The sequence below is a fragment of the Tasmannia lanceolata genome, unplaced genomic scaffold (assembly GCF_043159265.1).
Source record: "Tasmannia lanceolata isolate RefF3 unplaced genomic scaffold, GAP_Taslan_0.1 ptg000024l, whole genome shotgun sequence".
NCBI classification, from domain to species: Eukaryota; Viridiplantae; Streptophyta; class Magnoliopsida; order Canellales; family Winteraceae; genus Tasmannia; species Tasmannia lanceolata.
In genome coordinates, this window is record NW_027518701.1 from 507,405 (window position 1) to 522,608 (window position 15,204).

Sequence of the window (15,204 nt, forward strand, 5' to 3'; positions counted from 1 at the left end):
TGGTTGCACAAAAGGCCAGGGAGGTTTATGGATTTTGCTTAGCATTTGGGTACCACATAAGCAAATTTCTTTTTTTTCATTACCAATAGAGCATTATAAGGATGTCTCTCAGTTAATCATTGCATGTCTGCTGACGTGTCGAACATGTCTCCTCTATGATATTGAAGCCAAATTCCACAAAGAAGTGGAAGTTTGCTTCAATTGCCTTAGGAATGGTGCCTTCTTTCCTTCTCTCCTCTCTACATATTGGTAATGGCCCCCCACCACTATTCTCATAGATTGACAGCAAAACATTACATACCACTATTCTACCAGGTAAATCCAAAGCTTCACTCCTTCCGTTGACTACTAATGCCACTACTATCCGAGGTGAATACCTGCCACCAAATATATAGGCAAATGCTAAACTAAAGGGCGCCACAGGGAGGGACAAGGCATTTTCCAAGAGGAATTATGTTGGGAAAATCAGCTGCCACATGGAGAGACAAGGCGTTTTCCATTTTCCGAAAAAACACTACACATGTAAACCAAATAGTCGGAAAACATGACAGAATAAGTGAACATTTACCTTTGCTTACCCATAATTTCCGGTTTTTTTGTGGCATCCACAGACACCAGCTCTGTTTGGATAACGGTAGTTACCTCGTAGATTAGTGGTATAAGTAGTCAATAAGGATGAGACAAACATTTGGCTTTTACTTAAAATTTACCTTCTAGAATAGTGATAAGTAGTGTTTGGTTGCCAACCTCGTAGAGGGCAGGAGGTAGAAAGAGCAGGGAGAACAAAAATAAAATTTTCCAAACATACAATTATTTGCCTTTGAAACTTAAAGTGGTAAGGATTTGGATGCTACATTCGGCAACCAAGCACCCTAAAGTTGAAGGAAAGTGGAGCCATGGGTGGGGCATGAAAAATTTGATGTTAAGGGCACCTCACTTTTCTAAAGCGACAAAACCAGCAGCAAGGGCACCTCACTTTTCTAAAGCGCCCCCAAAAGTTTCCAACGTGGGAAAATGATATTTCCACCCCCTTGCTCAGCATTTCCAACACATCTCTGCTTGTCGTTTCGCGAGAATGACTTTATTTTGAAAAGAAACAAGAACAAAAGGAAGAACTTGTGCTATTTCTGGGAAGAAAAGGGCAAAAGGAAAGTAGGATTCTCCTAGAAAAGGTGTAAATATCATTTCCCCTCCTACCAAATCTGGCCCACATGTCATCTAACTATTCATGCAAAGCGACACATAAAGAGTTCTGCCACCCACGTGAACTGACTACTGCACCATACACGCAGAAAACAAAAGAAAGATGTTCGCATGATTACTGCTTTATTATTTGTTCATTTAAAATGTTGGAAAAGTGGGTGAAAATATCAATTTTTTTCCCACCAAATCTCGCCCACAAGCCAGCTAACTGTTCATTTAAAATGACATAAGAGTTAGTTCTGCCCCCCACGTGAACCAAATATCAAATCATATGACCACAAAACAGCTATACAGCAATAAGATGTGGTTGAACCAAGCCTTCCAACACCATTAAAAATAGCAGCAGTTGTAATGCCATTAAAATGCAAGTTGGCAGCACAGTTACCAAAACAAGGAGAGTGCCATTACCAAATCTACAGATCCAATTATCTAACACAACCATTAAAGACTCCATCCATACAAAAAACTAGTAGAAACAAAGAGTCAAAACAAATGTACATTCCACTCTCCATCTCAACACAAAACCAGTAGAAACAAGTCAACAACAGTCAAAACAAAATTCATAAATCACAGGAAAAGAACCAAAATAAAAAAAACAAAATTCAGAAATCACAGAAAAAAAAACCAAAAAAATTAACAGCTCTCTTCCAATTATCAAATTCACCCATTAAAGATCACATCCCACTCCATTTCAACACCACCAGTAGAAACAAGATTCAAAACAATAATGAAAAATGAACCAAGGAAGAAAAAAAAACACTTCTCTTCTAATTATCTAACACACCCATTATGCTCTGTTTGGTTGCCGGGTTTTTTTTGTTCCCGGGAGTTATGTGGGAGAAAAAAAATACCCTGGGAGATAGGTGGGAAAAAAAAAGTCCTGGAAGTATCCTGGTAAAATAAAAATCCCATGTTTGGTTATGTGGGAGAAAAAAATACCCTGGGAGACATGGTGGGAGAAAAAAATACCTTTGTTTGGTTGCTTGAACTGTTGGGTAGAAAAAAATTCTTCTCAAGCTTATTTTTGTTCCTGGGGTTATCTTGGGATGGGATGAAAAGGCAATCATTACAAAAGTGGGATTAAAAAATTCACCCCACAAGTAATCATTACAAGAGTGGGATTAAAATAAACCTAGTGCTAAAAGGCAACCAAACATGGGATGGAACCAAAATTTAACTTACTCTCCCACAAAACTCCCAGGCACAAAAAAAACCCGGCAACCAAACAGAGCATTAAAGATTTACATTCCACTCTCCATTTCTCAACACAAAACGAGTAGAAACAAGAGTCAAAACAATATACAGAAGTCACAGAAAAAGAACCAAGAAAAATAACAGTTCTCTTCTACTCTTCCAGTCTGTACAACCAACAAAATGAATATCATCATCTAAAACCTACTGGTTAGTTAGTAACAGTCTTCTCTAAAACATACCAGCAATCTCAACACCAACAAAAACCAAGAAAAAAAAAACCCAGGAAAGAAAAGGGAGAAAAAAATCCATTCAATTCTCAGCAAAAACTTTTGAAAATTGAAAACCCAACAAGCAGAGAGATCTCAAACTCCCTCTAACTCAGTTCCACCTTTTGGCAGAGCTCTTTCCTGAGCTTCTGTGAGAAAAGCTTACAAGCATCCATGCTAAGATCAATGGCAGCAGCCAATGCCACAAATGCCGCAGCATCTTCAGTACAACTCACATGCTTCACTCCCACCTCCACCACCGGACGACTACACTTCCCTTCCTTCTCCAGAGTCGCTGACATAACAAAACCCCGGTAGAGACAGTATGGCCACAACCCAATTCCGAAATCCCCACTTCCCTGAGGACTACTGCACTGGCCATTGTTTCCTGCCATGTCAATAACGAATTTTCCGCCCTTTCCGGTGGGGAGTGTGGATTCGGCGAGGAGAATTCCGGCGGAGCTCAGGTCGGGGAGGAGCTCAAATCGGTAGCCAAGGCCGTCACTGCTTCCGCGCTCGCGCCAGGCTTCAAGACGGCCCCAGGGTTTCCATGTGCCGTCGGAGGGGCGGAGAATTAGCCAGGCGCCGGGGTTGGAGCGGCTAACGCGGTCGGACCCAGGGGATGGGACGAAGGGCGTGAGAATGGAGGCGGTGGCCACTGGTGAGCCAGAGAGGTCATGGACTGTGATTGACCACCCTCTTCGCTCCTTTAAGGGTCGTTCTCGGTCACTTCCAAGTGAGCTTAACCAGTTCCTTGAACAGCTTGGTTCAGATTGGGATGATCTGTTGGCAGAGAGAAGGAAACAATGAGGGAAATTCGAAATAAAAGAAAGAGATCATGTCAGAAATCTGGAGAAAATGAAGGCAGAAACAAATTGGGAAAATCGTGTGTTAAAATGAAGCGCAGCAGAATTTTCGGGAATTAGAGAACTCGAATTGAATCTACAAAGCACAAACAAATCGAGAAATGAGGTTTAAATTGGTAGTCAAAATAAAATAAAGGTAAAATGAAGCATTTCCTTAGAAGGAAACTTAACAGAATTGTTGAAAATTAGGAGAACGATGAAACTCGTCGAGCTAGACATAGCAGAATAGAAATCAGATAAGATTTCTTTAATTTAATTTCTTGAAAAGCTAAAGAACAGATGCAAAGATATACAAGATCTGAATTTCACTTTCCCTAGTTCTGCAAATCATAACTTTTCTTTTCAAAACCTTAGCATGGAGAAGGAAACAATGAGCAAATTCAAAATCAAACAGAGAGATCATGTGAGAAATCTGAAAAATGGTAATCTTTTTGAAGACAAAATCTCAAGAAATTAATTTTAGAACATTTGTGTGGTGAAAGTGCAGGCTGCAATGCAGAAACAAATTAGTTAAATCCTGTTGAATTGAAACTAAATACAATCTTCGGAGACTAGAGCATTCAAATTGAATATACCAAACACAATCAAATAGAGAAATGAAGTACAAAATAGTGATTAAAATAAAATAAAACTATAAAGGGGCATTTTTTCTAGAAAGATGAAATTCGATGAGCTACATAGAACAGAAGATAATCAAATCAAACATAAGATTTTTTTTTTCTAATTTAAATTCTCACTTCTCATTTAAATGTTCAAAACTTCATCTAAAAACATGAAAATTGCACAGAGCCGAGATCTACAGAAAGGCTAGAAACCCTAGCTAACCTGAAAAATTTACCTTGCCATAGGATTCCGATCGGATGGACTCCGTAAACTGAAACTGCAGGTAAAAACAGGTTGCCTTAGATCTCCTTGGATCTGAAAAACCTGAGGACTACATTCCGGTTCTCCATCAAACTCAAAAACAAATCTCGGATCAGGTTCTGCTCTAACACTCAAATACAACTGAGCCGAAGATCCTTTCAAATCCTTCCCAACCGAAATCCACCCGTTATGAAACACCGAAACCCTAGATTCCGTACCGGAAAAATCCAACGGCACCGAAACCTTTCCCAAAAGCTTCCCTGAGTTAACTCGACCAGTATAAATCGCAACTTTTAGGCACAGATCCGACTTGTTTTTAAAAATAGATTTCTCAATGAGTTTGTTGAGATCTGATTTGCTTAGATGGAAACTCGCGGCTAGGGTTAGGGTTTGAGATTGTGATTGTGATTGTTCGTTGGGGAAGGGATTATCAGGAGTAATGAGAGGGACGATTGAGGTTTGTTGAGGGAAGTTTTTGAGGCGGATTTTGCAGAAACATGGAGAGGTTGAGGGATGAATGCCGGAGAGAGTGGGTTTTGAGGCGACCGGAATCTTGAGGGCTAGGTTTCCGACGAGTAGTCGAACGAACGGGCATGGATCCATGGCCGGAGAGAGAATCTTTCTCCTCTTCGGTGACTTGAGCAGTGTCTGTGATTTATGATTTGGCTAGGGTTAGGGTTCTGAAATAGGCTAGTGTAGTAGCACGAGACACGTCTCTCTCTGTCTCTCTGTGCTTAAGAGGACACTGAAACCCTAACCCTAGGGAAAGAGAGAAATGCGTTGGATACAGCTGTGTACAGGCTGTCGCTTGCCAGTTGGAATTGAGGTTGACGCTTTCTATCTGGACTACAGAAAGAATCAATAACTACCGATAAATTAGTTTTTTGAATAACTGCACAACGGGGTTTTAATAATCATAAAAGATCACCTTGTCTTTTATTAATAATAGCCTAACTATGGTATGCCCACCCGCTTTAGCGTAAATAAATACAATCTGGGTTAAGGAAGTAAAAGGGACGAATATATCAATTTCCATTTTACGGTATGTAATTAATGTATGTAGTGTGGGCCCACTTCATAATTATCCAAACTGTTTCAATTGTTGGGGGCACAACGCACAACGTCAATAGGTTGTCCCCCCCATGTAATAATGATCCAAACTGCTCATTTCTCTGTCCTATTCAATGGCTGCCCTCAAGGTTTTTTCCCCTCCACCAATGGTGTTAGACAGGGAGATGTTTGTGTACGGAGTGTTTTCGGTTTTCATAAAGTCACCCTTCTAGAAAGCTCTCCTCCCCTTTCACTAGCTATGTTTGGTTGTCATGATAAAGTGTTGAAGTTTGGTAGTCATTTCAAAATCCCATTCCAACTTAGATTCCACAAAAAAAAACTCTGGTTTTGTGGTTTACAATTCGGCTCTCGTTTTCCTTCCACGTCAGCAGCCGAGAAGGATCCGACAATCCCAATAGTCAAATGTGCTTTTGGATGAAAAAAGCAACCAAACGTTATATCGGATTTCAAATCCTGTCCAAATGCTTCAGAATTCCTACTTCTTTGGCAACCAAACAGGGCCCTAGAGGAAACCCGTCTATCTCTCATATTTTGTTCGCTGATGATGTTCTTGTCTTTGCTGATGCAAACCTAGCTTCCTGTCGAGCAATCAAAGATTGCATGGGTCACTTCAAATTCTGTTCAGGTCTTTTAGTGAATCCTCTCAAGAGTGAAATCTTCTATTCTAAAGGGGATAATAATTGTTTCAAGAACTTCATATCTTCCACCTTGGGCTTCACCGAAGAAAAGCTTCATATCAAATCTTTGGGCCGTTAATCACCACTCGGCTATCATCCTCGAATTGCCAGCCTCTCCTAGGGAAAATTGACAAAAGAATTGCAAGCTGGTCCAACAGGCTTCTATCTAGAGCAGGCCGCATTGAGCTTACAAAATCTGTCCTCAACACCTTCCAGCTATACTGGTCTGCCTCTTTTCCCTTCTGAAGTCAAACAAAATTAAAAAAAAAAATTGAGACTTTATCTGGGCGGGAACTAGTTGTTATATATTATAAATTATATTATATTACTAATAATGTATTTGATATTATAAATTATATTATATTACAATAATATGTTTTGAAGGGAAAAAGTCATGGTTTTTTAGACTTGTGCAAGTTCCCTCCATTAATTTGAAGGGAAAAATCAAAATCTTGAAAGTTGTGCAAAGTTCCCTCTATCTTTTTTCATTCAGAATCTTTTCAAATGCTTTGGTGGGAATTATTTGAAATTTGGTGAATCCCACATGGAGATTTAGGGTTCAAATTCCTTCACTCATTCATCTATAAATAAGAGATAGTTTCACTTATCTCATTCAAGTTCTTTGGAGCTCTTTCTCTTTGAGAGAGTACCATGAAAGAACTTTAAGTAATAATAATAATAATAATATATATATATATATATATATATATATATATATATATATAGAGAGAGAGAGAGAGAGAGAGAGAGAGGAAACTGTTGGTGCGCTTAAGCGCCCAATCACATGGGGCCCCACTTTGTTAGGATGATCCAAAGCATTCATTTGAAAGGCCCTTACATAGATGGGGGTGTACCAAAAATCAGCTCCATAGAATCATCCTAACCCATCCATTTGTGGAGGTCAAAATGGACAGACATTGTTTGTCCACAAATCTGCCTATTTTTGTCATCCACAAATGGAGGGGTTAGGATGATCCTATGGAGCTGATTTTGGGTACACCCCCTATCTACGATAAGATGAATGGTTTGGATCACCACAGAAAATGTGGGACCCATGTGATTGGGCGCTTAAGCGCACCATAAGCTTGGTGAGCTTGAGCGCACCAACAGTTTCCTCATATATATATATATATATATATAAGAAGAAGAAGAAGAAATAAAAAGACGGTTAAAGCCTAAAGGCTATAACTGTCATTTAAACAAAATAGTTTAAATTTTAATTGCTGAAACAATTTTCTCTCACTCTTTCTCATCATTTCCATATGTACAGGAGAGTTAGCCTATTTACGTTGTGCCCAACAAATGAATGGTTTGGATCATCCTATGAAGTCGGCCATAGTCCGTAATTTAGGACCGAAATTTCGGATTTCAGTCAACCCCGAAACCGAAATCAGTAATACCCGAAATGTTACATGATTTCGACCGAAATTTAAGGAAATTCAACCAAAAATCTTGACTTTTTAACTATTTAATATTTTCCTGAAATATTTTAATTATTTAATGTTTTGCTGAAATTTGTTTTAAAATCTCTCTCTTTCTCATCATAGCCGAAATTTATTATGAAATAAAATATTAATTTTAATGGTTTCGTCGAATTTCGGCCGAAATATCAAGATTTCGGTTTCGATGAGCATCCAAACATATTCCGAAATTTGACATCATGTTTGTTACAGACTCAAGTTCCCAATTCAATTCAATTTCCTTAGTATTATTTTTTAATCAAACACCGACGGCCGTAAATTTGTCATACACCTATTATGTGCGGGCAAAATTTTGCCATCTCATGAGAGTCAAATTGCTTTTGATTTATTTTGATGGGCAAAATGCGAAGGCCGACAACAACAAAAGAACACAGGCCAGGTAAAAAGCTGTCAACTCAGACAAGTAACAAATTAGAGTGTTTTGTCGTCTAGAAGATTTTCAAAACAATATAATTTTGGAAAACAAATTCCATTGGAAAAGAGTTTATCAATTGTTGGAAACCTCTTTTTTCATGCAATAAAAAACAGAGATTTTATATGGTGTAAGGGCTTACAACAATAGAGTAGGGGTACACTACTGTATTTTGATGCTCGCACTCCTCACTTTATTAAAAGTACGGTATGACCCGCACCATAGGATGATCCAAACTGTCTATTAGATGGGCCACAGCCTAAACAGGTTGTGCCCAAAAAACATTTCCATAGGTTGATCCTAACCCTTCGATCTGAATGTTAGAGGGTTATGATCAACTTATGGAAATGATTTTTGGGGCACAACCTATTTAGGCTGTGGCCCATCTAATGGACGGTTTGGATCATCCTATGGTGCGGGCCATACCGTACTTTTAATAAAGTGAGGAATGTGATCGTCAAAATACAGTAGTGCTGATAATATTTGCCAAAACTAATCAACGGTTTAACTTTTCTTGATGGATCTCTAGACAAGACACGTTGGATCAAGCATATAGAATCGTCAGATCAAGGTATTTTATACAGCATTTGTCTCCTTTTAGTCACTGATCTGATCAATGGATTAGATCACATCCATGTGGCATAGGTGGGCACAAAACGTGGCAGTTGGTAAAGAGCCTCTTTGTATTATTTTTTAAATGAATTTTTATGGACGAATCCTTTCTATTCTAAAAGCCTGAAGCACCGAAAGTTCGTCAATCATCTTTAGACAAAATTCCCTACCCCTGTGTTCTAAAATCATCGATGGTAGTGATACCCCTTGTCATTTACTTAAGATGATTTCCCACGGAAAAGTCTACAACTAGAAAAACAAATGTAGTTAATAAGGTTATTCACAATCTGGAATTGCTTTTATGTTGTTTTCTTGATTTTTTTCTATTTTCTATTACAATCAAAGTGAGTTTTACTAAATTTATAATTTTGGATAGTTTCTGCTCTCATAAGCGGGTACGAGTGTTGTTTCTTCTTTTATTGGGGCTGTTCTGTTAATTCTACTTTTATTTGGTCTAATACTCTAATAGAATGATTAGCTATGAAGCTTAGGAATGTTGGGCTGGTTTATTTGATCTATTAGTGTAATGGGTTTTGAATTTATGAAGGGCAGATTGTTTTTTTTATTCTATCACTATGGAGAACAACACCAATTTGATTTATTGGTTTGTGAGTTTTCAATGTGAGCAAGGTTGGCTTGGTTTATTTTATCTAATGGGGAAATTTAATAGAGGAGTCAAAAAATGCTTATGGAGTTGTTTATGATTTTTAAATTCTTGTCTCAGTTTTGATATTAAAAATAGTAGCAGGCACATAGCCTAAATTTTGTTTGGATGTCATCGAAGAAAATTTAGAGGAAAGAAAGGTACATGAAAAAAATCTACATTTCTCATTCTATGCCTTTTAATGGTTCTGGTTAGCACCTTCTTAGTTGCATATTTCTACTATATATTTTTTTATTAGTAAAGAAAAATTTAAATTCTTTGTTATTCACTTATTATGCCATTATCTATAGTAGGGCTGCACATTTAACCGCCTAAACCGATAAACCGAACCGAACCGGGCCTTTCGGTTTGGTTCGGTTCGGTTTTTAGTGGCATTGGCTCAGTCACAGTTTCGGTTTTCCATAAACCGTTAGGATCGGTTCGGTCACAGTCTAGGAAAAATTTCAATCGGAAAAACCGAACCGAACCGATGGACCGATGGTATTTTTGCCATTTTTTATTTTTTGTTATATATATATATATATATATATATATATATATATATATATATATATATATATATATATCAATTTTCTTTACTTGGCACACCCAAATCTAATGTATTTAACTGGAAAGAGAAGAGACCGACCAAAATGGGTGGTTCCAAGTAAATAAATGGGCGGAAATATAACACCAAAGACCAAAAGAATAACTTATTACACGCTGAAAACTGAAAAGGGATAACCTCATAACCCTAGCTGACGGATTTTTCTCTCAAATCTCTACTCTATCTCCACTCTCTCTCGACCAAACGGAAAAACCCTAGCCTAAGAAGGATTTTGTGCTTTTGATTCGCGAAAGAAGGATTTTGTGCATTTGATTAAGTAGCTGCACATTCGATCTGCGAAACGGCAAAACCCTAGCATTTGATTCTGATTTTTCTCTCAAATCTCTACTCTTTGAGGTATGCTTGAATATGCATCCCTTTTTCGTTGAGGTATGCTTGAATATGCATCCCTTTTTCTGCATTCGATATGCTTGAATATATCATTACCCCCTAAATTGTGTAAACTGAAGTAAAATTTCGTCAAAAATGTTTTTTCTTGTAATCCAAACAGGGCATAAAAGTAGCAACAATCCAACTCAAGGAAATCGGATAAACCGTGAACCGAACCGAACCGATCCGGTCAAGATCGGTTTGGTTCGGTTCGGTTTGACCACCAAACGGTTCGGTTACGGTTTGGAAATTTTCCAAACCGATGGCATCGGTTCAGTTCAAGAAATCCCCCAAAACCGAACCGGACCGAACCATGTGCAGCCCTACTCTATAGCGAAATTCAATGAATCAGGATTTGGAACTTTGATCTATGTTGTAAATGATGATCATTACCTTTTCTAGGATCTCGATGGCTTTGTCATGGGAGAGGGAACAAGCTTGCTCCTTGTCAATGTAAATTCAGCAGTGTTTACTTGAGCAGCATTTCTCTTTTTGTTATTGAAGAAAAAAGTTGAATAAAGTTATCATGTCTTTATGCAGCTTTAGATCTACTTATTTATTTGAATGTTCAAGGACCTTAGTGGAATGCTATTCTTGCTTCGGGGTAGAGCAGTGGGTGCAGTCCAACAAAGCAATATTGGAAGGGGAAAAGGGATTCGGAGTTCTACCGACAGTTCTTTCATGCCTTGCAAGAATCCCCTGCGCTTTATTGAGTTCCTTGAAAACATTTACATGGTATGCGTTTTATTTAATGTTTAATTAGGTGATTAGTTCTTATGAATTGTTTTAAACCCTCCTCCTAGATTATCTTATTCGTTAGTTTACTACCTTATTTTATGAGTAGTGCAGGTTGTATATGCAATAATTCACCGAAAGAAGGTCTTTAAAGCCTCATGTAGTGCAGGTTGTATATGCAATAATTCACCAAAAGAAGGTCTTTAAAGCCTCATGTAGTGCAGGTTGTATATGCAATAATTCACCGAAAGAAGGTCTCACTTTAATGAGCTCCTTGAAAACATTTAGATGGTACGCTTTTATGTTTTAGGTGATTAGTTCCCTTAAATTATTTTAAACCCTCCAAGATTATCTTATCCATGAGAACGGAGCAGATTTGAACAATTATCTTCTTTGTAGGTTTTGAATTTCTTCAAAAACCGGATGGATGCACAGCGAATGGATGGTGAATGGTTGGTGAAGAAAGTCCTCCAAATCATAATCATTTATTGCCGATATTGGCATGTGAAGGGATGAAGGTGGAATGGAATTGATCATTTTTAATCCTAAAAAATGAGTCTTCCTTTTATAACTTAAAAGTTCATTTTAATTCAATTAACTACATGAAAATCAATCACTTATGTTTAGGATTTGAACAAATGTTTACCCAGTTACAATTCACACACCGAGAAGAACAGGACACGATCTACCACTGCGTTTGCTCCTTTCCGGCTGTCGCTTTCCTACTGTAACATTGATTCCTCTCTACCCGTCGCCTTCCTGACGATCTATCTACCATGCATTGCATTCTGCTAGCCATTCCATTCATACAGGCAACATTCGTCGAGATAGCGAAATCAACAACCGTTGACCACTTAAACAGTAAGTCACACCATTCATTTTTCTAAATCTTTCGAGAAATGAACTGAATCAATGATAAATTTAAAATCTGGTCGAAGTGGTTGATCCGATGTAAAAATAATGGTGAAATTTGGGTTTGACTCTGTTAAAGTTGGGGTCAACTCGGTGAAAGTTGGGGTCGTGTCAAAAAATTTCGAGTCGTGTCGGAAAATGCCGGATGGTATCAGGAAAGAGTCGACTCAACCCAATTATTCCTGGAAATGACCCGAAGTTAATTTGGGGGGATTCACAGTTTTTTCCAATTACTTCCCAATTATGGAAGGAAAAGTTTTCATAGACTATATACAATTTTAATTGCTGAATTTATCCTCTAATTTATTAAAAAATCATGATTTTTCACTACAAAATTCAATCTTAATGTCTCATATTAAAAATAATCATTATGTCATGTCCCTTTCAATTGATTTCATTTGTGAGATTGCCTTATAATTACCTTGAAAGTTAACTACAAAACTTGGGACCGTTTGGTTTTGTAGCGATGAAAGCAGACTAGCCTGAGAAAAGTGGGTTTTGTTTTTTGAAATGTTATACAGATGCATCTTGTGTTCCAATATCTGAAAACCAGAAATGTCTGTTCATGAACTTCAGAAAAAAGAAAGATGGAAAACCCACAAGATCACCTTGGCTGTAGTTTTGTTGGGGACTTTTCTGAATTTCTCTTAGTGAGTGATCTGTATAGTGATAGTAGTCTGAAATACATATTATGTAAGTCCTTTGAGAATTGGAGAATCGGATGAATATGGTTTTTTCAAAACTAGGAAGTTAATTATCGAATGTATTGACAAAACTGGAAAGCTATACTGTGCATTTTTTTTTTTTGGTGATTTGCTATACTATACATTTGGAAAGCTATACTGTACATGACAAACAAGTGGGAGATATTTTTGGATCATCTTGACAATGAGTGAGTGGGCTTGACTGTAGTTTCTAAAATGTTTCTCCCCGCAACAACTTATGTTATTATCATTATCCATTATTTGATTGGATGATATTGCTTAAGCTCTTGGTTATTTGCTTCAGGGTGCTCCTATGGAGATCATGCTGCAATATCTTCATATAACTTTCATGTTTTAGTAATTCGTTAGTTTTAAACATTATGTTGTTTTAATGATCTTGCCTGCTTCCTGCATTGATGGCAAATTCTAAGATTCCCTATTTTTAGTAGTGTTGTACGTGGCAGCGAATGTGGTTTGCGAAAAATGTTCTACTCACATTGCCTGTCTGCTATTCTGAACTAGATCTGTGTACATTCAAAGTTTATGGGGATTCCTCTATTAGGTGATGAAGTGTATGGAGGAACAAAGAACATGGATTTGTCATGTTATTGGCCAAGACTCCATCGAGTTATCACAGCCACCTCTCACTCTTGGTCTCAAAATTACAAAGGCCCTGCCTCCATGCCTTGTCTCTTGGGTAAAGTCTTGTTCCCTCTAAATTTCTCTTAGGCTTTGTTTCTTTTGACGTAAAATGAGCGTAAAAAAAATTAATTTTTCGCCCATTCTTTCACTTTGGTTTCTAGATGATCAACACAACATGGGTTGATCTTACATTTGCCAATGGAGGTACAATCTTGGAAAATGAGTTTTACTGTATTAAAATTTTAGAGTAAAATTTTAGATGCAAAAACATACACCATGCAACTCTCTCGCCTTGCTGAATAACCCGTTTTTTCAAATGATACACTTATGGGGAGAAATTTGACAGAAAAGTCCTGCTTTGGTTGACATAAAACAGGTCCAAAGCTACTTCAACTTCATTTTAAAGATTGAAACGAGAAATTTCGCAGCTGTACTAAACCATGTTGTAAAATATCTTGGTCGCACGTGCATTTGCACGTGCATCTTTTACTAGAATTCATAAAATTGCCAGTGGTAGAAAAATTATCCATTTAAAATTACCTGCACTTTTATGTCGTAAAATACCTCAGTTTCACCTTATCAAGCAATAGTTTGAGAAAGTACCTGATAAAGCAATAACTAATGAAGATTCTCAATCTGTTCTATATGATTCACAAATATCGTGTCTTTCTTTATTTGTTAGTTGTGGGAAGCTTGCATAAGCAGATTAACTACATGACATTGGCATGTCAATGATTATTTAATTGCATCGTCTGCCTTTAGCGAAGTGAGGATTATGGGACATCACCAATCAGAATGCACATTTTAGAGAAATTTTGTGCAGTTCTATCCTCGCAAGGATTTTCAGCGAATGAGGGAGGGGTTGGAGGCAATATCACCAATTTTATTGAGTTCCGGAGGAGGGTAGGGAAGAAATGTTGTGTCAGTGATTCCAGGGCTTTCTATGGATTCCAAGAGCGGCAAGGCTGGGTGACACCTTCAGATTGAATTTCCATGGGTGCTAAAGATAACCATTTGTTTTTCGAATTTCCATGGGTGCTAAAGATAACCATTTGTTTTTCGAATTTCCATGGGTGCTAAAGATAACCATTTGTTTTTCCTGGCTCAAATTGTACTTCTACCCTGTGGAATGGGGCTCAAATTGGACTTCTACCCTGTGGAATGGAGCTGTAATTTTTGTATGGGGTCATAACCTCTGGACTAATGGGTATGCGTATAAGTGATCGGATTTCTCTAATGTAGCCTTTGTATTTTCATGGGTTCAATGGATTTTTTTTGGTGGAACTATGCTTGAATTTAGTATACCTCTGTTTACTGCGAAATTTTTGAAATTTGAGTTAATGGGTATGTGAGAAAGACTGGTTTTCATTGATTTTGTGCTTGCTTTTAAATTTGTTGTATTTAAAATTTATGCTCATTGGGTCTCCTTGAATTTCAAGGGTATTGAGGATATAAATTCATGAATTTAAGTTTATGAGTAGGCAATATAATGAAATGATATAATAAAAAATACAATGAACTGTTGTTGCGCGTTTCATTTTCATCTCATGGGGAGCTTGTAGAGGAATTGGGGTGAAAGCAATTGGGGAAAGCCAAAGTTTCATTTTCATCTCATGGGGAGCTTGTAGAGGAATTGGGTGAAAGCAATTGGGGAAGGCCAAAGTTTTGGATATTCATGGAGTGGCAGACCGGTTGGAGATGGGATGAGGTTTTATTTCATCGTAGTTTCTATGGGTGGTTATTCTATATACCGCACACGCATGATAACACTACGTCACTACTGCTTTCTTTTCTTCTTGGAAGTAATGTTAAAATGAAGGTGCCCTTACAAAAAGCCAGCTACGCCTTTGCTGTCATTAGTGGTGGCCCAGACAATAATGGGTTCCAAAGGATCCAAACGTACATAAATGGATGCCTACTGAAGA

At 37.7% G+C, this 15,204-nt stretch overlaps 1 protein-coding gene and 1 long non-coding RNA gene across 6 annotated transcripts; one reads left to right on the top strand and one right to left on the bottom strand.

Moving 5' to 3' along the window:
* Positions 1–2,520: 2,520 nt before the first annotated feature.
* LOC143857294 (uncharacterized) lies at positions 2,521–5,190 on the bottom strand. Its single transcript, XM_077367713.1, has 2 exons — positions 4,368–5,190; positions 2,521–3,446 (listed from the first exon to the last, which is right to left on the bottom strand). The coding sequence occupies exons 1-2, from the start codon at positions 4,994–4,996 to the stop codon at positions 2,771–2,773; spliced, it is 1,305 nt and encodes a 434-aa protein (XP_077223828.1). The 5' UTR covers positions 4,997–5,190; the 3' UTR covers positions 2,521–2,770.
* Positions 5,191–10,824: 5,634 nt separating this feature from the next.
* On the top strand, positions 10,825–14,560 carry LOC143857223 (uncharacterized). 5 transcript variants are annotated; one of them, XR_013238529.1, is made up of 5 exons: positions 10,825–11,021; positions 11,246–11,312; positions 11,421–11,882; positions 12,398–13,334; positions 13,985–14,560. It is a non-coding gene; the product is annotated as an uncharacterized LOC143857223 (long non-coding RNA). The 5 variants fall into 5 exon arrangements; XR_013238528.1 differs by having other exon boundaries at positions 14,042–14,560; XR_013238532.1 differs by lacking the exon at positions 13,985–14,560 and having other exon boundaries at positions 10,829–11,021; positions 11,421–11,539; positions 11,672–11,882; positions 12,398–13,966.
* Positions 14,561–15,204: the final 644 nt, after the last annotated feature.